Consider the following 22,423-nt stretch of genomic DNA (forward strand, 5'->3'; position numbering starts at 1 on the left):
CTCTTCGCAATCACTTTTTTTCTCGCTCTCACTACAGACGTGGACGAGTGCTCGCGCGACCGAGGTCTGTGCCGGGGCGGCACGTGCGTCAACACGCCTGGTTCCTTCCACTGCGTCTGTCCTCCCGGCCACGAATTGACGCCTAACGGGAAGGCCTGCAAAGGTATGGGGCACTCCGTCAAGCACAACTACCTACAGAAAACTGCTAGACACAGGCCAGTCGGTCTTGCGATCGCGTGCAAGTTTCGTCTACAGTTGAATCTGGTTATAACGAACACTGATATAGCGAATTATCGGTTAGCGCGAACTAAATATGAACATTGCTTGGCCACGCATCATTCCAGTGACATTTATTTTGTTTATAAAAAAACCGAAAGCACGACAACCACCGCGATATCGGATGTCAAGAAGAAATATTTGCTTCTCGCGAAGCTCAGAACTCGAAAACTAGCACAAAAAATTTGGTTAAAAATTAGGTGAGAAAGGTTGCAAAAATTTCGGACATCCGGCTAAAAAAAAAGCGCATTTGACTGGTTGCGCCGCCACAAGAAGACAGGTAATGATTACCTCGTTTACGGTGGGTTTGAAGCCTAGGATAACGTGTTTTTGTACATAAAACTTTTTCGCGAGCCAGACTGCCGATTTGTTAGAGCCAATTTCTATCTCTACTGTTACAACGAATACCGGACATAACGAACTAAATTATTGCCCCGATGTTGCTTCGTTATAACGAGGTCCGACTGTATCTCGCTGATGACTACATGCGCGTTTTGCCTTAGCGGCTTGTTCCACTTTCTCGGTCAGGGATGCCGTTTGCAAAATATGCGGGCATAAATGACCACGTCAAGAAGGTTACAATCAACCGAACTCCACCCGTCTCCACGCATGAACCAAGACATCGACGAGTGCAGCAGAACGAGCGGAATCTGCTCCAACGGTGTCTGCGAGAACATGATGGGGGCCTACCAGTGCGTCTGCAACCACGGCTACAAGCAGACCACGCTACAGTCAAGCTGCGAGGGTAAGCCCCATTAGCGTCTAAATCACTCTTCAGTGGTCATGACGCAAGGTTCATTCAATCACGCAAGGTTCAGCTGCGTGAGTGAATGCGCCAGGAACCGCACTTAATTCGAAAAGAGATCCGTACATCTTTAATAATTGTCTACATTCGATCACGTGTTCCGTTACTGTATAACTTGCTTGCTGTGGAGAGATTGAATTAGGTCATGTTGCGGCGTCAGGGTTGCGTTGGGCCCAGACTCCATTTAGTAGCGTGACTGAGTCTTCGGGTTGAGGAACTGATGCTCAGTAGTTGGGAAAACGAAAACAAACAAGTTTAATGGCACTTTTTACAAACTTATTTACATCGTGAAAAGGTAAAAATAAAGAGTTCAGCGATGAGCGACTGGATGAGCCATTAACCCAGGGCCCAGAGCGTGTTGTCTCACTCAGCACCGTCGTTATAACAACTCGGGATGGCTCCACCTTCTTGATTGTAGCCAATCACACACAAGACACCACCCACCAAGATGCCAGCCAATAACACAACATTGTCGCAGATGGGTTGTTGAACTCGTTGATGCATCAAAGTTCCACCGGTCAATGGCACTCACGTGGGGGTCAGGCCGGGAGAACGGGAGACCGGGAGAGTTCCTCCGCTTCTCTCCAGTAGGGCAGGAAAGGTTAATCTGGTAGACGCCGTAGTATCTCAAACAACCCACAGCGGCCCTTTGTGAAGTCGTCGCAGTTTTGACGTCGCCCCGCTATTCATCTGAGCTCGCACCATTCTCTTCCCTTCGAGGGGTGTTCCCCGCCGTAGAGAGCCCGTCTCCGGGAAGCATCGAGGTGTCTCGTGGGAAGTCACCGCCAGCCCACAGACGACGTGCCGCCAGTGGCAGTCATAACAATCATCCCATTCTTATCATACTTCTGTCCTAGCGGCCAATATAGACTATAGCAAGAGCGTGGATGCTTGTGGGTCAATCACGAACAATCAAATGATAGAAAACACGGACCCATACGCGTATATAAAGGTAGGCATCTTATACACTCCGTTTTGTGAAAATCTGTGGCTCGAGTAGAAGGTAGTGTCGACATAAACCAATCAGAAGCACGATAACGCGAACGCGATTGTTAATATACAAGCAACGCGTGGTGCGTACCAGGGCTTCGCCTGTTCAGTCTCAAACACTATTGGCCGAGCACTAGGGGAGGTCACGATAACGTCCACGTTCTTCAGCTATAGTCTATGGTACACCGCGAGGAAGCTGAGAACTTTTGACGTCCCTCACAGTTTTCATACATACGATGCTGTGGGGAAGATAAGTAGGCGTAAGAGTAGCTGTTAAGAGCTGATAAGAGTAGCTGTTTGCTTAAAGGAGCTGTAAGTTAGAGAAGGAGCGTCTTTAATTTACTGTCAGCCGCCCAGCGTAACGTTGCGCAGTTGAACTTGTGAATGACAGTCATAGCCCAGTCATCACTACATCTTATGGGCACGCATCTACTTTATGCGAGATTAGTAAATGCGTTCGACATAATGAGAAGGTGCACTAAATTTGTGACAAGTACCATTCATTCATTAGCTTTATGCTTTCGGGAACGAAAATACGCAGGGGAATGTCGTTTACGTATCGCAAACGAGCATTTTTCTTATCCGTCTCTTTATCATTTCGCGACATTTCTCGCAGATATTGACGAGTGCGCCATAAACAGGGGCAACTGCAAGTCTCAGTGCACCAACACCCCGGGCAGCTACTTCTGCTCCTGCCATCCAGGATACGAACTGTCGCCGGATGGCGTCACTTGTGTTGGTCAGTATGCAACTGCTGATATTGCTATTCGCTATGACTTTGCCTTTGCAGTATGGTATTAACGCGATAGCGTTAATGCCATATTGATTGGTTGGTGGTCCTTGCTAATAATGTGTTTGCTACCACTATACTGTATACAACGAACTAGCGCAAAGGTGTATTGCGAATATGGGGCGTGAAGTGTGGCGCCTGATCACTCACTATAGCCTATAACCAATTAAGTGTCTGTCTCTCTCTTTGCAGACGTCGACGAGTGCGCGCGTGGCCTGGACACGTGCAGCGGCGGCAGGTGTCGCAACACACAAGGCGGGTACACCTGCACCTGCACGGAAGGGCTTCTCCCAGCGCCCGACGGCAAAGGATGCGAAGGTAAGACTGAGACCTCCGAGGCGCGCTTACGTTACGGCGGATGTGCACGGCAGCTCTACAAGAGCACGATTAGGTTAAACCAGGGGTCGCGTGCATCAAAAAACACCTAACATACGCGTAAGGACCCAAAAACAGCACCTCGGGTGTAATAGTCGTGGCAGCACATGTATCGGCCCGTGACGAACACTTTTGCAGAAGTTTCGAAAACCCGGAACCTGGAACCATGTATTCTGTAACTACTCTTTACATTTACGATCCGTTCCGTCAACCATTGCCTTGTGGGAAGCCACGCCACCGCTTTTGTAGGGAACGTCTGCATGACGACGTAAATTATAGGAAAGGTGAAATCAGAGAAGAACAATCCTTGCAACATACAGCTCCCGGCCAACGCTGCGGTGAGTGCCGCGGTATAAGAGATAACAAGGTTTAAGTGCGCAGGCAGCCACTTCTAGAAGTGTACGGTGGCACGCGCGGTGGGGTTTATAATATCGCTGAAGGCGCGCACACGTGCTCAGCCAGTAAACGACATAGCTAAGTTAATCAAGCCAATCTTGTGAAAAGGGTGGCAACGAAAGTTGCTGAAATTTGCGGTATTTCTCAATGAAGCGAAAAGATTAACGAAGATGCGTTGTTAATGAACTAACGCGGCAACTGATAAGCGGAGCATCCGAAGGCTGTCGAACTGTTCACCTGTGTTTGCTACCGAAGCTCTTGAGTAGGGAAGTGCGACTGGAAAGGTGGACACACTACGAGCAAGTTCGTATCTGCGTCGGTGCTCTTATGCTGGTCATATTAATGCACAGGCAAGTTTGTCTGTTCGCAATTGATGATGATGATGAAGAAGTACATCACTATCCCATACCAACCCCTGGGAGATTGGCCACGAAACGAATAAATTTCTAAAAAAATGGACACATATGAATTGTGTGGCTATCGAGAAATTTTAGAATGAATATAAATTAATACTGGAAATTTACGAATTTCCAGTGAAAACCGCCCTGATTCAATTAAATATTTTCCAACAGTCGGAGAAGACATCCCCGTGGCAATGGCCTAATGAGAAGGCTCGCAAGGACAGAATATTTGAAGTAGTATAATCCAACCCAATTCGATTAAATGCTTCTTTTAGAGTGTTTTTCCCTGAGTAAACGGAAGCGTCTGCATGATAAAAATAGTGTTCGGTTGTTCGGGTGCAACTGTGTAATGTGTATTGATGCCGTAGGGCAAACTAACGCAATAAAAAAAATTGTTCGGGGTAAGTACAGCAGCGTCTTTCGTCTTTTGCTTCCCCGAAGATTACGACGAATGCGAGAGAAACCGAAACCTGTGCCAATACGGAAGATGCGAGAACGCGGTCGGATCGTACACGTGCCACTGCCAGCCGGGATACTCGGTCAAGAAAGGCCACACCCAGTGCACCGGTAAGTCTGATTAGCAAGACTTTTCGCAGGGAGATGAGAGTGTATTCGTAAATATGAAGCAACCACTGAACAGGACAATTGTCTTAGTAACCGAGAAAACGATGGAATGACAATGCAGTCTTTATTTATTGTACGATATCGTTAATGCTCCTTCAGGAGCGAATTATGGTGGGACTGTTCATGAACACGTCAGGTTTCCAATAATATATTACAAAGTGCCGTACACTTCGTCGTAAGAAGGCTAACGGTTGTAGTATGTTGCTTGGAACAGGGGAGCTGCTTATATAGTTATTCCAAAACAGCGCACAAGCGGGACATGAAAGATACCACAGTATACATGCTGATAGGTTGGGACATTCCCGCAGTATCATAATTTTTTTTAAACAGCGGAGCTGTTTATGCCAGCCGTTGGTTGTAATCCGCGAACGTAAAACTGTCATCGTCATGAACCGGCACGCGCTACATTCGTCCTCTTCTTCATCTTCTGTTCGTTCCCACAACACGTGCGCCGATTTGTCCGGCGTGCGATGGAATAACTCTGACGGGCGAGAGAACGCGTACAGAGAGAGAAGGAGAGAGAAAGAAAGATATAGAAAAGAAAGAGAAAGAGGGAATCCTCGGTGAAAAAAATTTCTTGACGAGGCGGCATTCGAACCCGCGTACCCACGATCCGAAGGTGAGCATAGTAACCACTCGGTGAACCAGGCACGCTAGCGGAGCATAACGTAACATAGTCCATAACTTAGTATAGTATACCAAGGGGTTGGCGAAGGGAAGTGAGGGTGAACATGAGGGAGAGGAGGGAGAGAGTAAAGCGTGGCATAGAAAGAAAAAAAGAAATGGAGAGAAAGAAAGGGAAGAAAAACAGAAAGAGAAGGAAAAGAAAGAGGAAGCAAGAAATGGAGAGAGAGGGGGAAAGATAGAAAGAGCGAAATTAGATAGAAATTAACGGAGACAAAGAAGACCAAAAAATAGAGAGAAAAAGAAAGAAAGAGAAACAAAGAAGGCCGCCCAGCTCCACACTTCCTTCAGGCTTTGCACGCTAGTACGAAGCTGACTTAATTTTTTTTACATATTTTATGCTGACTCACGATAATGACGGAGCAATGACAGATATCATTACTGTGCAGTCAGTCATTGCGTCTTTTGCATAAAAAGAATTCAATCACCCACTAAAGGTGCACGCGTTAATTGTTGGCTGCAAACATAGCAAAAATGTTCTTAAATTTCGGCACTGCTGTCGTTAGCGACGCGTCGACCATCTCGTCAAACTTGGCAGTGCCTTTGGCAAAGTGGTTATCTCGCACAATGTGGCGCGCACTGCAAGTTCAATGAATACAACAAATTGTCTACGGAAGGGGTTGAATCTACCGTAAAGCTCAATGTCTGTTGCATTTTCGCCGTAAATGGTCACGACAGAAAAAAAAAAGATGGCTTACACAAATGCGTACACCGCACCTGAAGTGTATGTGATATAATTTTGTTGAACGCGTGCTATTTAACGACCTTAGGAATCCAAATGACACATGTGTATATATACCTACACTAATACTTCTCCGCATACGAGCACCTTCATATAATTTCCGTCTATCTTTCTACCTACTGTGGGTGCTTAGTAGGTGCCGTGTCGCACCTCTGAGCTCGATGACGCGGGTTCGATTCCCCCCACGGCGGTCGCATTTCGATGGGTCGAAATGAATGAAGGAAGGAAGGAAGGAAGGAAGGAAGGAAGGAAGGAAGGAAGGAAGGAATACGAAAAGGAGAAGGCAGGGAGGTTAACCAGACAGCAGTCCGGTTGGCTACCCTACGCCGGGGGAAAGGGAAGGGGAGTGGAAAGATGGGAGAGACAGAGAGAAGGGGGGGGAGCGAAAAAAAAGGCAATGATCAATAAATGCACTGACACGTATGTGGCGGTGGCCCTGTAAAAATAGTCACAAGCACTCACAAGCGTTCACACAGGCCCGTAGTCCTTAACACTTTCGTGACCGCGGAAAAATCGGTTGTTTTTGGCTAGTCCAGCAAATTTTTCCTGCCACAGAATATACTTGATGCTAAAGTGTAGGGTATCAAACGATAGAAGAAGAATTGGTCTTTCCAACAGTAGTAATTTCAAACAACGAATTTATGTCGAATATAATAAAAAAATTATCAAACAAAGAAAAGTTCATCAAAAAGAAAGAAAGATTCATAAAAACATCAATGCTACTCTGCAAAGGTTCAATATTAAAAAAAATTAAAATATACGTTTTGAACGCAAAGCCCTCGTAGAATAATAGTGGAAATATAAGCTCTGTAAGTACAAAGATTATTTACATAAATACAAGAATATAGGCACTAATGCCTATCATGCCACCAGCTCGATGCAGGTTCTCGACGCGGTGAAACAAAGGCTGGCTGCGCATGTTTCGGGAAAAAAATTTTTTTTTTCTTTCAAACTTTCCTAGCATAGCTGTAGTTCTGTTTTTTTTTTTCAATTTTCCTGTGTATTTGTTGAAATGAACAGTGTAGCCTGTTCCAAATCTGCAAAAATCCATAATTGTACCCTCATTTGACTTCTTTCTCGCTCATATACTGCCGAATACCATACCGACCTTCACATTTCACCATTTTCTTATCCACTGAAAGGTTCCGACTGGGTTAAAAGATAGCGTAGAAAAATCGTTCATGCGTTGCAATAGAGAGGACACGTGGTGAAGATTTTCGTGGAATGCGACGGTCGTCTTCTTCAGATCAGAGACACTCAAGAAGCCTTGAACCCTTTCCGTGGCATCACTGACGGTGGACGAAGGCCTCGAAATATGTGTCGTCGACACCAACACCAATGCAAGCGCTGGACTTGAACGATTACCATGTACACATGGAGTGAGACGAACTTGCTCATCTTCTCTTCAGTAACCTCCCTCCATGGATCCGTCCCTCTCACTGTATGTTGGCTTTTCTAAAGTATGCATCCACGCATACTTATCTGTGTGGTTGCATATCTCTCTGACGACTTCTACGGTAAAAAACAACACGAAGACGCCGCCGCGCAGGACACCGGAGCGTTGGGTCAAAGTCAGCTCCGCGCCGTCTTCGCGAAGAGAATTGCGCTCTTTCTGCAGCCGGCGCCAAATGCTCCCGCCCGAATGAAGTTAACACCTTGCAAGTAACAGCTGTTATTTTCTGAACGCACCGGATACGTTTACATCGACGCGCGGTAGCGATAAAACAACCCGAGGAGAAGACGAAACTTACCGGCGGATAACTGCCGATGTTCCGGGCAGGTTTGACGCACTTTCGCCGTCCGTACTGAAGCCTGGCGAATCGAAGTCGTCTTCCGTGTCTGTTGTGCTACCATCATCCAGAGATTCCCACTCATATTAATCGGAATCCTTCGAAATTCGCCGTTTCTGTGGAGCACCCGCGAGCGGCGTCGACGCGAAGTCTGAAACAACGAGCGCTCACCTATCCGACTGCGAACGAGCTTTAAAAATCTCCCCGCGGTGGAAAAAACAAACTCGCAAACAAAACTGATAAAAAACATGTTATTAAATTCGAAGCATTTCTTAGCGAACCTCTGGCACTTTGAGCGTTTCTATCTACGTATCTATCTATCTATCTAGCCGCCTACGTCTGGGTGCCCTCATGATCGCCTCCTTAACTTGGTGTAGACCAAAATTTGCAAGGGAGGGTAAGAGGATTTGACGAATATGATTGCCGGGTCATGACATGAATAACGTTAATATCCTGTCGCGTACGTCGTCAAACCCTTTCCACTAGACACGTGTGACACATACCCGTTTATCACGGGCCGCGGTGTACGGGTATGCGCCACAGGTGATTGACAGTTTATATCTACCCAGGAACGGCGAGAACAGACGTTGGTAACTTAAATGCTAGAGCGTTAAGGAAAACCCAACATTCGGCAGCGTTGACTCAACGAATGGAAATAATAAAGATTATGATCGCCAGCAGGAATCGAACCCAAGCATTCTGCGTGGCAATCAGGTATTCTACCACTGAGCCACGCCAGGTCTATAAACTGGCTCTGAAAAACAGCCTACGCAGGCGTACAACGGTGCAACGTCAATTGTGGTTGTGGTGCTGGCTATCTAATTTACAAGACAGCAATAAACACTACATGATACTCCTACGAGTGTACTCCTACGATACAGGCGTCATATCAGATGAACGTCTGTAGTTCCAGTGTTGGCTACTCTTTATAGCAGTCTAATAAACATTACATTTGTATTCCTATGATTATGAAGCTATATTGAAGCATTGCTCGACCCCGGAGGAATACATTAACGAATGTTACATACGATATCCACATCACAGCACCGTAAAGTGCACTTCATCCACCAGAACGACGCAGTGTCCTCTTCATTTCTTACAAAACTGGGCGGTAGCCTCATGCTGACCGAGGATGATGCCAGAATAATTGACAGCCGCTTTGTAGACTAGGCTACGTAGGCCACGTACGCCCAGGTAGTCTACGAATACGACAAACACCATCCACTGAAGTTGGTCTACGTAGCACTATCCAGGCCTACCAGCCCTCGACGGCCTATCGACAGATAATTGTCGACGAAATGACCGAGGCATCCACGAATTCCAACAGCTCTACTATACCATATACTTCACTACACATGGACCCCTCGTCACCACGACCACGACCGGATCCTATAACAAGTCATGACCAGCTGCTGGTGCTCACTGATCATGGTGATGATGCCCTTGTTCAAGAACTGTCAAGAACTTCTTGCACAACATGCACACGGGTTCGTGAAACGTGCGTGCGTTTTCGGGACACGTATAAGCACTACATATCAGCTTACCGCTTCTGGTTTTGGTAATACCCACGTTGCCATTGGCAGCGTTACCCAACCGTAAACAACTGGTTATATAACACATATGCGGCTCTTCAACATATATATGTGTGCGTGTAAAATATATACAAATCTTTAGCGTCATTTTGTAACGTGTTGCTCAGTAAAAAAAGTTACGCCACAGTCACCTACTCGCCACATGCTTCGCATAACATCGACTCCCACGGTACGTGGGATCTGCCGAGTTTTTTTATGCCTTGTATTGCGTTAGCTGTCCAGAACCGCTCAGAGAGTGCCAAAACTTGATCTTGAAGTCATCGATAACATACTATCGATTGGAATAGGCGCGGTCACGAAAGTGTTAAAAAGCACAAAAGTGCTTTAACTGCCTTGTGGGGCGACGAGCGATGGGGGTCGAAATGAAAGAACACAACCCTGCACTTAGGTGCACGTTAGAGAACCCCCAGGTGGTCGACATCCGTGGTTCATAATCAAATCGTGGTTGTGGGACGCAAAAACCCCAGGAATTATTATTTTTTCTATTTTTCTAGACGACAACGAGTGCACCAACGGCGAGAATGACTGCAGCCCGTTCGCCGACTGCATCAACACGGACGGCTCGTTTCAGTGCGTCTGCCGGGACGGTTTCCAAGGAGACGGGGTCACGTGCACAGGTACTACACTTACTCCAGTGTGTGAGGGTAGTACCACTTCCATTGACTTCTGCACCTAAATACGTTCACATACCAGCCTGCTTCACCACCACCCCCTCTTTTTTTTTCAACAGGCGAAAGCAGCTGTAGTTGCTGTTTAGCTGCCGGGAAGTGCCGTGTATTTCTGTTTGTCGCGTCACTGTCGCGGATAATATCAGCGTGGCTAATAAGCCTCCTTCAGAGTAAAGTTACGGCGAGTCTTCCCTAACCTAACTCTCTCACAACGTTGCACGAATATTCGTGAGCCAATCCTGCACTACCGTGTCATATTTCGCGCAATCCCTCATAAAGAAAGAAAAAGGTACATGTACTGAAACGCGCTCGTCAGAGAGGCTTCTTTGCAACAAAGGGCTTTGTAAGGAGAAGACACCTTCTCTAGTTTTCCTCGTTTCACACCACAAGGATATACACCATGTGGGAAGAATTTATCTTTTTATATAAAGGGGAAACATTATCGTAACATTAGGAGCATTTATATATGAATAAAGAGTTAGCAAAGCGAAGGCACTCTAGTCAAGATCACACAACAGTCCTCTTTATTGGGAGACCTACGCTCAAGCATTAGGCGTTGAAGCGCACATCATGCAGGCATACCTGCATTGGATATAACCCCTCACATTACAGTTGGAGAAACGTATATTATTTCAATAACGTCGATAACCCGCGATGACAGTTGTCTGGTCCACTTATGTAATCAAACTGCGGTTATGCCTGAGTGGTTGCTTATTGATAAAAATGATAATCGCGCGAGAAAAATTTATTACGCTATAGTGTCGCAGGATCTAGTAGCTTCGCAGCGTACTGATCGCCTAGAATATGACCACTAGGGGGAAGGGAATTTGGCGAGGGTCTGTCACCCGCAACATTATATTATTTTTATTGTTTTATTGTTGTTCTGTAGTTTACTTTTTATTGTTGTTGTTGTTTTTTAATTTTAATGTAGGTATGCCTGCATTATGTGTGTTTAAATTCCTAATGACGTAAATGCTTCAGCGTGGGTCTCAAGATCAAAATGACTCAAGTGCGATCTCGACAACAGACGCAGGTCTGAATACAGAAAACTGAAGAGAAAGCTCAAGGCTAGGTTAGCTTGATAAGAGCATCCTTGCCGGAGGCAGTTCAACAGGCTAAAAGGGCCACATGTCCAAGAAAAAAAGGTATGCGCCAAGAACAGGAACAACAGTCAAAATATACGACAAAGTCGAAAAGTAATCTTTATCAGCTGGCTTTATTTATTGATTTTCTCAGTCTGCCCCTGTTCTATAGTGACTTCGCTGCACGAGTGGACAAAGTACTGGACACTCAGAGTCCGCGTGACGCCATCTTTATGTCGTCCTTGATTGACTGCAGACGTGAACGAGTGCATTCGGGAGAACGGAGGGTGCGACACGGACGCCACGTGCATAAACACCGTCGGATCCTTCAAATGCGTCTGCGACAGTGGATTCATCGGCAACGGCTTCCAATGTCAGGGTGAGCTCTGTCAACGTCTCATATAACAGGGCGCGATGCGTTTCACACATACAAAAAAGTTCCTTAGTTGAAGAGGAAACGGAGGAATCTTTTGTTTAATTCAACGACAGATGGTTCGTGAGGGCGTTCCTAGTTCAAAACTCTGTCGGTTCTACCCGCCATCTTTGCCCTTTCGGTTCACCATAGCTGCCTATTCGGACAAGGGCTGGAAAGTCACTCTTTCACTCCCGGACAGAGTGGTGCAGTGTAGCGAGCAGTGTATAATACAATTATCCAACTAAGAGGAGGCCCATATGGGGGCAATATGAAAGAAGGGAAAGATTTGCGTAGGCCTAGCTCGCGGCTACAGCGGTTCAAGTTGGCCCACCTCAGTTACTTTTACGGCCCACGCCACCAAGATTTCAGCTGAGCAGACAGGTAAATAGTTAAACACAGATCTCGACAAGACCGAAGCAGACGACGCTCAGAAGCCATCATATACGGCTGACCTACAACCAACAGTTAGGCACCGGCTAAGTGAGGGCATTTAGTAGATATTGGTCATAAACTATGAGTAACTATTAGCAGAGAAGCCGGCATGCCTTCAAGCGTATCGTTTGCTGTTGTGTCTAGAATAAAGGCATATTCAGCCAGTTACATTAGTGTCGCGTAAGGCGAAGCTCCATGTCAAGACACAAAGTGAGCACAAAATGAAATGAATCATTAAACGCCTTCCGTTCGCTAGCTGTCAATAAGTTTAAACACCTATGCTTTTCAGACATTGATGAGTGCAGCAGGATCTCGTCGCTCTGTGAAAACGGCCAGTGCATCAACCATCCGGGCGGCTACCGATGCGAGTGCGCCATGGGATTCGCACCTCAGGACAACGAGAGAGCATGCATCGGTGAGCAGATACTTTTTTTTAGCTTTAGAACAACGTAATGACTGTTTAAAAAGTCAAGCGCGATTTTAAACACCTTTTGGTAAAATCTGGTCAGCCATTGATAACCCGTATTTTTCCCACACGCTTTTTGTCCGTGTGGACTTTTTGTACAAGTTTATACGCTTGTGATTATAAGATTTACACTGATTTGATAAAAAAAAAAGTGGGTGGCTTGCACTAGTGGTTCAAGGCTGGGGAAACAGCGAATCTGGGAGTCGAGCTAGCTTTTCCCAAGTTTCGCCAAATTTTGCAAATGTTTAGCTTAGTTTTGCTGGCGTTACGAAGTTTAGCTAGTTCATGCAAAGATTTATCCCAGTATTACAAAGTTTTAGCTATATATACTCCGAGTGACGTGATGGCTGTGCTGCACCCGCGCACCTGCCGGACGCAGCTAGGCGAAGTCCACGCCGGCTGCGAACGAAGCAGGTGCGCAGTGACGTCGCGGTCTTCGCTCCGCCTACGCAGCTGTGGGAGCTCGGCCGGGTACGAGCGAGACGGCTATAGGAGAAACGGAGTGATGTCGCGGCTCGACACAGCTGGAAGAAGCGGAGCGACACCTCGGAACAGCTAGGAGAAACGTAATCACGGCACGGCACGGCACAGCTAAGAGAAGCGGTTGTACTAGCGACGTCGTGGCTAAACACCTGTGCGAAGCTCGGCGAAGCCGCGCGCAGATGTGCCAGATGGTTGCTCGGCAACGCCCAATGACGTCATAGCTAGGAGAGTTTCTGCAAGCACCTCGCATAGGAACGGCCGGCTTAAGCAGCACCGCTGTTAAAATGTAGCTTAGGCTTGTTTTCCTAGCTAGTGCATCTGAACAGTCCGTGTATTAATCTAGGGTAAAGTATTTCTTTAACTGCATTCTTTTTTTCTTCTTCTTCTTGTTCTTCTTTCAGACATTGACGAATGTACAGCATTCGACAACATCTGCGTTTTCGGCGAGTGCGAGAACGTTTTCGGTATGTTCCGATGTATCTGCCACCCTGGATACCAGCTGGATTCGACCGGCGGTAACTGCACAGGTAAGTGTACCTGAACCCTTGCTTCCTAAGTAAAACTGAATATCGAAAAAAAAATATTGTGGCGGCCCTAATCCTTGGCTTAGGTGTCTGGCAGTGGCAGTGCACGTCGGCGCTTGTGTGCTCCGGAGTGTTGCTTGGGTTAACATTGTGTTTCGTTGCGCTGCCGAAGTGGATCTCAGAGGCCATGTAGAGAGAAGCGCGTGGTTGAAATCTGCTCCGCCAGGTGCCGCAGCGATCACAGCTGCTCACAAGAAAACCGTCTGCTTTTTCAATGAAACCATTCAATTAATTTTCATTACTTATCGTGACAGTTAACTGGTCCTTATCTTCAGTAACTTCCGCTCCGATATCATATGTACCCAATATAACTCTTAACTTGAACAGGAACTCTCGATTTCGTATCAGTTTTTATTTTTTATAAGACATTTTCCTGGATATCCGGAGAACCGGAAGCGCTCTACCGGAAGTGCTTGGAACAGAGGCAAGAGTGTCACTCGATGGTCGTGCCATCAAAAAAAGGAAAGAAAGCGTTCGTTATGAAACAGAACTTGTGAAATATATTCATGTATGATGGAAGGAATAATTGCGCAGTGATAACTTCTAATTCAGTGAACTGCGCTGCAAACGTCAATATATCCTTATTTGTCTTCCTCCAGATATCGATGAGTGCACCAGCCCGGAAGCGTGCTTGCACGGCCATTGCGTCAACACGCAGGGCTCCTACATCTGTCAGTGTCCTCCGAACTACAGCCTCACGCCGACAAAAACAGGCTGCGTAGGTAGGTGCCACCTCGTTCTCGCACCTTAATGAGAAGCGCTCTACGGGAAGCGAGATCTCGCGAGATCTAGTCAGGTGTCGCCAAGTTTCGCAAGATCTTGCCAGTTGTCCGACTCGTTAAAAAACCGCATTTTTCGCTTACAAAATAAACGAACTATTTGTGCACTTATTTCACACGAATTGTCAGCATCATAGGCGTGCGCAGGGTTCCCCATCAGGGGGAGGGGGGGGCAAAGGTTCATCGCAGCGCCCCCCCCACCCTACTAAGTCAATGTATGGGGCAGATTTTTGCGCCCCCTCACGTCTTAGGTGCCTAGAAGAGTCAATGTACGGGGCAGATTTTACGCCCCCCTCCCCTCTTATGTGATTAGGGGGGGGGGGCGCCCTCCCTGCACCCTCTGTGCGCACGCCTAGGTCAGCATAGTGAACTAATTGCTGAATATACACCATGTAATGTAGGCTATAGGCCAGCTATCTTTAGAATATATGCAGTAGTTAATTAGTGATAATAAAGCTAAATCTAAATTACGAGCCTGGATCTTGGTTTGGTTAGGAATGTGAATCACTAATCTAACTTAGGAGTTTGAAAATAGTCAGTCCGTATTATATATGACGTTTACTTATTCTAACTGAAACAACCCGTTTCGGTTGAGAAAACTGCTGTCTTTCATGAAACGTCAACTATCATGCATTAGCAACCTGAGTACAATGAAGATGCTTTCCCATGCTTTCCGCGAGAAACCTTCGTGGCTTATACCTGCAACAAACCTTTACATGTTTTCTGCTAGAAAACGTGAAAAGGTCTAGCAGGCACAAACACAACAGATTGGCGGAAAAACTATCAGGTTTAGTACTTGCTAAGGGTTGACACTTTCTACATTGTTCATTCTCGGATGTGTTCAGTGTAAGCACCTGCACACCGGCATTTGCAATTATGTTACTTCTACGTATATAACATGCTGTTTCTTTTCGGTTTTATTTTGTGTTTATGTATTCTCCAAACAGTTTCACGTTTCATTACTTGTGATCTATGTGTGCAATATACTGTTTCCTTTCAATTGGTTTTGAGTGTATGTATTCGCCTAACTGTATTAGGTTGTATCACTGAGAACTAGATACGCAGTTGACTTCGTAGCTGCTGCTACATGTATATGGACTATGTGCCTACATTAGCCTTTGGCTACTGGCCCAACAGTTGTTTTGCACAAATTATTGTATCAATGAAAAATAAATTAAACCATGGTTAGGGGGGGTCACACCTTCGAATTATCGCAGAACGGCTGAACAATTAATGCTCTAGAGTGGCTCGAAGGCGCGTATTGTAATGACATCGCCACCATCGTGGATAACACGCAGTTGCGCCCTTGTTCGCAATTTCACATGTTGCAGACATCCGGGAAGAACAGTGCTTCCGCGATGTCCGAGCCAACTTCCACGGTCGTGGAATCTGCGGAAGTCCCTTGGGGACACCCATGACTCGAGCCACGTGCTGCTGCACCGTCGGAGCCGCCTGGGGAGCCGCATGCGAAATCTGCCCGCCTGAGAACTCCAGTGAGTACACGCTCCGACTGCCTTTGATTGTGACTACGCGCTGCTCTTGTCGGTTCTTTGGTGTAATATGGCTTCCACTAATGAAAGAAGGGGAGTTTTTAAAGGCTCTTCTATTTTCTTTGTTAGACAGAACTTTAATGAGAACCAACAGACAATCAAGCCAAGGGAAGTATTGGGAACAGTTATTTGTAGTAATCGTGATATCAATGCGAAGAAATTTGAGTGGACGAAAAGACAACTTTCCGCCGGCAGGGACGGAACCTACAACCTTTGAATAACGCGTCGGATGCTCTACCTTAAGACATAGTATGCGAGGGATTATTGGTCAGCTGCCAGCTCGTAAAAAGATCACGTGCTACGTGACGCCAGCATGCAAAAAACGTGTTCCACACTCGCCGTCATGGCTACAAGAGGCGCTCACTAACACTCCCAGATTTCAATGCACATATATACCCCATAAAACGGAAGAGAGGACGACCGCCGCCGTAGCCCAAGTGGTAGAGCTTCGGACGCGTTTTTGGAAGGTTGCCGGTTCGGCCCCTGCCGGCGGCAAGTTGTCTTTTATAGCTCGGCGGTTTCTCAATCGGCACCTCAAATTTCAAGAACCGAAAATAAACGCGATAGAAAGGTAAAGCATTCGGGAGTCCTTGCCCTATCAGGAAAATGGGCGCAGGCGAAGCTTTGCGTCTGCGTGCCTGACGTGCTACTTATCTTTCTTTCTATTGCATTGTGCAATGCTCCCTCCTAACTGTTTCCTTCTTCCATACCGGCAATTGGACCTTGATCCACGTGCTTAGCAGCGCTACACTTCGGTTGCTACAGGCAACAAAGACGGCCAGGCGTTCATATCCAGGAAACAATGAAATGCGGCAACGTGAAATGACAACTCACCTCGATAAGAGATCAGACTGTCATATAAGAAACGGCTAATCACCGACAAGCCCACAGTCGAGAGAGCATCGATTATTGGAAATCGGCTCACACAAATAGGCGTGTGACCGGCACATCTTTGAGGGTCGCATTCATTTACCCTCGCCGACGCCTGGTTTTTTTTTAGGTATAACGCCGCCACTGAAATCTGTGAGTTATAAAAGCTTCGCTTAAAAAGAAAACAAAAAACACAAGCTTGATGGCGCAAGCAACAGCCTCGTTTCGATAAAAAGTTAGCGATTGCGCAGGGTGGAAAGGAAAACGACCCCAAGGTATAGAGGCTAGTAATAGTTTTGACACAATGACATTTATTGCAACCCGCGTTTGTTTAATACGCGAGAGAAGACCATAGTGTGTCCCGCAGGTCGCGGGATCGAATCCCGGCCGCGGCGGCCGCATTTTCGATGGAGGCGAAAGTGCTTGAGGCCCGTGTACATAGATTTAGGTGCACGTTAAAGAACCCCGGGTGGTCGAAATTTCCGGAGCCCTCCACTACGGCGTCCCTCATAATCATATCGTGGTTTTGGGACGTTAAACCCCAACAATTTTAAGACTATAGCGCGTCCACAACTCGGATCACGAAAATATCCGCAGCTTTTAGAGCGCGTGCACTGAGCTTTACGAGCATGAGTAGGCTTGTACAGTCTCCTATATATGTTACCGTATGTTCACCGTACGCGTCAGTCATTCCCGAGGTCAGAAACGCTACAACCATAGGCGTGCGCAGGGTTCCCCATTAGGGGGGGGGGGGGGGGCAAAGGTTTATCGCAGCGCCCTCCCACCCTACTAAGTCAATGTATGGGGCAGATTCTGCGCCCCCCCTCTTAGGTGACTAGAAGGGTCAATGTACGGGGCAGATTATGCGCCCCCCTCTTAGGTGATTAGGGGGGCGCCCCCCCCCCCTGCTCCCCCTGTGCGCACGCCTATGGCTACAACACCAGCTTACAACCACTGCTTTCTTTTTCTCTTTCGCCATCTTCAGCTGCGTACAGGGAGCTGTGTCCCGGGGGCTCAGGCTTCCGGCCGAACAAGATCACCGTCACTCTTGAAGGTACGTAATGTCGACGCAAGGCCCCTACTGAACAACGAGCAACAGCATGGAAAGTTGGGCTAGTTGCACTATTGGCAGCGCTGCATCAACCATGAACAATGAGACCTGATCGGAATGCCGAAAGTTACTGAAGCACCTAAGCCTCCCAGATCGCATTAAATGCGAAACCACGGCGTGTCTGGGTGCGTCGGCTATATCGACGTCTATATCTCGTGACATTATGTGTATGACGTTATCACGTACGTGGCATTATGCGATGACGTGTTTTCTTGCCTTCTGGGTGGTGACGCCGCTCGGCGGGCGGACGCCGGATTTCTTGCTTCGTGGACGCATATAATGACTTCGCACTAAAATACGCTCTAGGAACAGTTTCGACAGTGATGCGGATTTAACGGAACTACCTCCGGCTCTCGCCGCAAAATAAGGTTGGGAGTTCAAACACGGACACAAGTAAAGGGAAGCAAACAACACCCCCCCCCCCCCCCCCCCAAAAAAAAAAAGGAAGAAATAACGCCATGTTTCCACTGCCACCTTCCCGTATCTACATTCCTATATTTTGTGTCTACGATGAATTTCTACCAGCTAGCTCAACTTTCGTTCGCTCTTGCTGTAAATTTGAGATTTTCCCCCATTTATACCCGTGTTAATACGTGTATGTACGCGATACATTGTAATAAAAACGAGGAATGGGAGTATTAAGGACCGTACCGACACACGCAAGCACTTGTCCGGTTCATTTTGCTTATGCCATTGCGTTCTAAAGGATATCGAGCACTCTGGTTAGTAGACGATCAATTTTCGTGATGGTCAACCCGTCGATGTTCCTCCTTCAAATGGTAGGCCTATGGTCATTTGGTGAGAAGGATAACGTGCATATCGTTTAGCGTATACTACAAAAAAAAGCGAAAGCGTGAGATACCCCTTAGCAATTATCACAACCATAATGTCATGGCAGTAACTACTATGCTTGAAAGAGTAACCTTTATCTTTGGAAACAGAAGTTTGATGTCATTGCTTTCTATCGGCACTTAAGTAGGGGAAAGAAAGCTGTATCGTCGTTAAGAAATAGGAAGATAGTGGTGTGGATTAGAGAACGTAGCCGATAATCTATAGATGAGCTAAAAAGATTCAAATAATAGATCTGGTTAGGCTGTGCGCAAAACCGATGTAATAGACGGTCGATTATAGTTGCAAAATGAAGGGAGGGGCGTGAATCTTAGAAAACTTGCAAGACATAGGATGGTGTCAGATGGCACAGGACAGTGTTCACTGGAAACTGATAGGAAAGACCTTCGCCGTGTAGTGCGCATAAAATAGGCTCATGACGACGACCACGACGACGATGACGATTATGATGATGATGAAGGGAATAATGAAATGTTTGTTTCGTAACGATATGTCAGAGCCCAAAGGCACAATTATAAAGCGCTTCGCTTGTGTGCGTTCTCTGCTGTGGCGTCGACGAACGCAGATGTGGACGAGTGCGAGGAGCTGGTCGACGTGTGCCACGAAGGACGCTGCAGTAACACGTTCGGAAGCTTCCACTGTGTGTGCCCCGAGGGGTACGCCTTGGACGACACGCACCAGAACTGCGTCGGTGAGTTGTCGGCTTCGTTGGCACAGCGCACACACCGATAACAAATGGCTGATTGAGCGAGTTGCTGATTCACGGTACTTGAAATGCGAGCGCGTAACTACACAGGCACACAAGAACACGGGAATGCTGTCCCCGTGTTCTTGTTGTGTCCCTGAGTAGTTAGTTGCTCGTAGTTGAAGTACCCGATAGCAAACGTCACGTATTTGGCGGTATCCGCGAAAAAAAAAAAGCCTTTCATACAGCTTGTTTAGGCGTCGTGCGAATGCCAAACTTAGCCCCGACAAGAGATACGAAACCAAGTTGGATATTTAATGAAATTCCCGGAGATGTTAGCCTGGTTTATCGCCTGGCTTACTACTGCGGGTTTCGGGTGATGACTACGATATATACACTGATCACATATACACACAAATAATACGTACAGTCAAAAGCACACATATATACACAAAAGAGTCATTCATAAAGCTTCGTTAAGACGAGTGGTCCTCAATAACACCAACAACGCTTTTGTGCTGCGCATCTCGCGACACATAGTCAGGCAATCGGACTCGTGCACCGCATGTAACACTCGGGAAGAGTTCAAACACGTCCTCTGTGACTGCTCCCGTTACGACTCAGAACGACAGATTCCGAAGGCAGCACTTCGTTTGAAACCCGGCTTGAGCTTGGAGCTGTGGCACCTTCTCGGCCCGTCGCAAAAACGTAGATTGCTCATCCAATAAAACGCCTGCTGTTCCTGCTGTTCCCGTAAACTGCAGCCGTGAGTTCGTGTACACTGATGTAAGCAAGTAATCCAAACTGCAACGATATATAATCAAGTAATCAGGCTAATATATACCTTAATCCTGGTGGTCATTACAGTAATGTGAACTTAGGAGGCAGACACCATCGTCAAGCTGTTTCTATGGCCTTTGGTGCCGCCTGCTTCTATTAAAAAGGAAATAAGCTTGAGTTGATGAGAGCCTCGTTATTAACGGCTCGGGCAGGCGCCAGTAGAGGGCAACCAACGCTAATCTGTACCTATATATCTTCGTATATTTATCGGGTAAAACTCGAAAGTCACGTCACCGGTAAAACTCGAAAGGAGACACAAATAATTGACGATAGCCTGTACTTCGGGCTAATGAGTTAACTCCTTCGATCGTTAGTCTCACCTCGTGCGCACTGACACGCACTTTCCCTGTCCCTCAGATGTGGACGAGTGCAAGGTGTACCCGGACGTCTGCGGTCCAGGAACCTGTCACAACAGCGACGGCAGCTACGTGTGCTACTGTCCACCGGGCTACGCAGTCATCCGCGGAGGCAAATCCTGTGTGGGTAAGATTCAATCGCTCCAGCCCGCTATAATCTCAGCCGATCATCATAGTTATTGCTTTAGAAATACGTGAGCTATATATAACCCCTTCAGGCGTGAGTTACGATCGACTGTCTGCAAATGTGTCAAATTCACGCAAGATAATAGTGAAGCACGTGATAATACACTCCAAAAATGAAATTGAAGAGATATGTCGTTTACTGCGAGGTCTATTAAATAATCCCAATTAGTGTATAATTAAATATTTAATTATTTCAGTGAGTCGTGTTCCATTTTTACAAAAGTAGAATCGCATCGTAGGCTCAATGCATGCACAATTTGTTTTAACGCGATTGCGTTAAAGAGCTCTTTTCGCAGAAATTCCGCCGTCGGCGTCAGCGTCGGTTTCGGCGTCGTTGTTTGTGACCGAAAAAACAAGAAAGCTGCAAATAAAATAGTAATAAAAACGTTGGGTCCGAGTGAGAATCGAACCCAGGCCACCTGCGTGGCAAGCAGGTGTTCTACCACACAGCCGCGCCTCTCTTTTTTTTTTTTTCTTCATTACGGATAGTTTTCAATTTCATGTCACAAACATATATATTCAACACACAAAATACAAACAACACGCTCTTTCTAAACAACACAGCCGCGCCTCTGCTTGGAACTGCACTGAAAGTACTTTCATGCTTCAGAAACATACGCGTCCTGTATACAGGTGCCACGTTACGAGATGCAATATCGCAGTAATATTGCTTGGTACAAGCGTACATTGCCATCGGGCGTCACACCACGCGAATATCATAACGACTTCGTGGTTTAAAGCCAGCCACCCATTATAAAAGGCACACACATTACTGCGCGTATTTCCTTAAGACCACGTAGTGGGTGCATCATAACTTCGTAAATTTTTCTCGAGCATAATTGCTCCTGGTTTAAAGCATGCTACCCATTACATATAAGGCACACAACTTAGTGCGCTCATGCTGTTACACACACGTAGTGGGTGCAATGATACTTCGAAAAAAAAATTCGGCAGATCCCACGTACCGTGGGAGTCGATGTTATGCAAAGCATGCGGCGGGAAGGTGACTGTGGCGTAATTTTTTTTACTGAGCGAAACGTTACGAAATGACGCTAAAGATTTGTATAAATTTTATACGCACACATATATGTTGAAGAGCCGCGTATGTGTTATAAACCAGTTGTTTACAGTTGGGTAACGCTGCCAACGGCAACGTGGATATTACCAACACCAGAAGCGGTAAGCTGATATATAGTGCTTATACTTGTCCGTTATCGTGAAGAAAGCACGCACGTTTCAAGAACCCGTGCGCATGTGTGGCAGAAGTTCTTGACAGTTCTTGAACAAGGTCATCATCACCGTGATCAATGAGCACCAGCAGCTGGTCATAACTTGTTATCGGATCCGGTCGCGATCGCGGTGGCGAGGGGTCCATGTGTAGTGAAGTATGCGGTACAGTACAGCTGTTAGAAATCGTGGATCCCTCGGTCATTTCGTCGACAAATTGTCTGTACATGTCGGAATCTGAAGCCACCCATCGCGTTGGTGAGGTTTAGGCCGTTGAGGTAGGCCTGGATAGGGCTACGTAGACCAACATCAGTGGATGGCGCTTGTCGTATTCGTAGACTACCTGGGCGTATGTGACCTACGTAGCCTAGTCTA

The 22,423-nt window shown here is 46.7% G+C and overlaps 1 protein-coding gene across 1 annotated transcript in view; it reads left to right on the plus strand.

The window, feature by feature from the left end:
• LOC119387301 (fibrillin-2-like) overlaps window positions 1-22,423 on the plus strand; it is a 126,455-nt gene that overhangs the window by 53,712 nt on the left and 50,320 nt on the right. Inside the window, 14 exon segments of the mRNA XM_049414154.1 lie at window positions 38-163; window positions 896-1,021; window positions 2,688-2,810; window positions 3,054-3,179; window positions 4,475-4,600; window positions 9,960-10,082; window positions 11,472-11,594; window positions 12,352-12,477; window positions 13,413-13,538; window positions 14,195-14,317; window positions 15,706-15,867; window positions 17,780-17,848; window positions 19,320-19,445; window positions 20,637-20,762. Coding sequence (XP_049270111.1) covers window positions 38-163; window positions 896-1,021; window positions 2,688-2,810; window positions 3,054-3,179; window positions 4,475-4,600; window positions 9,960-10,082; window positions 11,472-11,594; window positions 12,352-12,477; window positions 13,413-13,538; window positions 14,195-14,317; window positions 15,706-15,867; window positions 17,780-17,848; window positions 19,320-19,445; window positions 20,637-20,762 — 1,731 coding nt within the window.

Source organism: Rhipicephalus sanguineus, chromosome 3 (genome assembly GCF_013339695.2).
Source record: "Rhipicephalus sanguineus isolate Rsan-2018 chromosome 3, BIME_Rsan_1.4, whole genome shotgun sequence".
In the NCBI taxonomy this organism is placed as follows: Eukaryota; Metazoa; Arthropoda; class Arachnida; order Ixodida; family Ixodidae; genus Rhipicephalus; species Rhipicephalus sanguineus.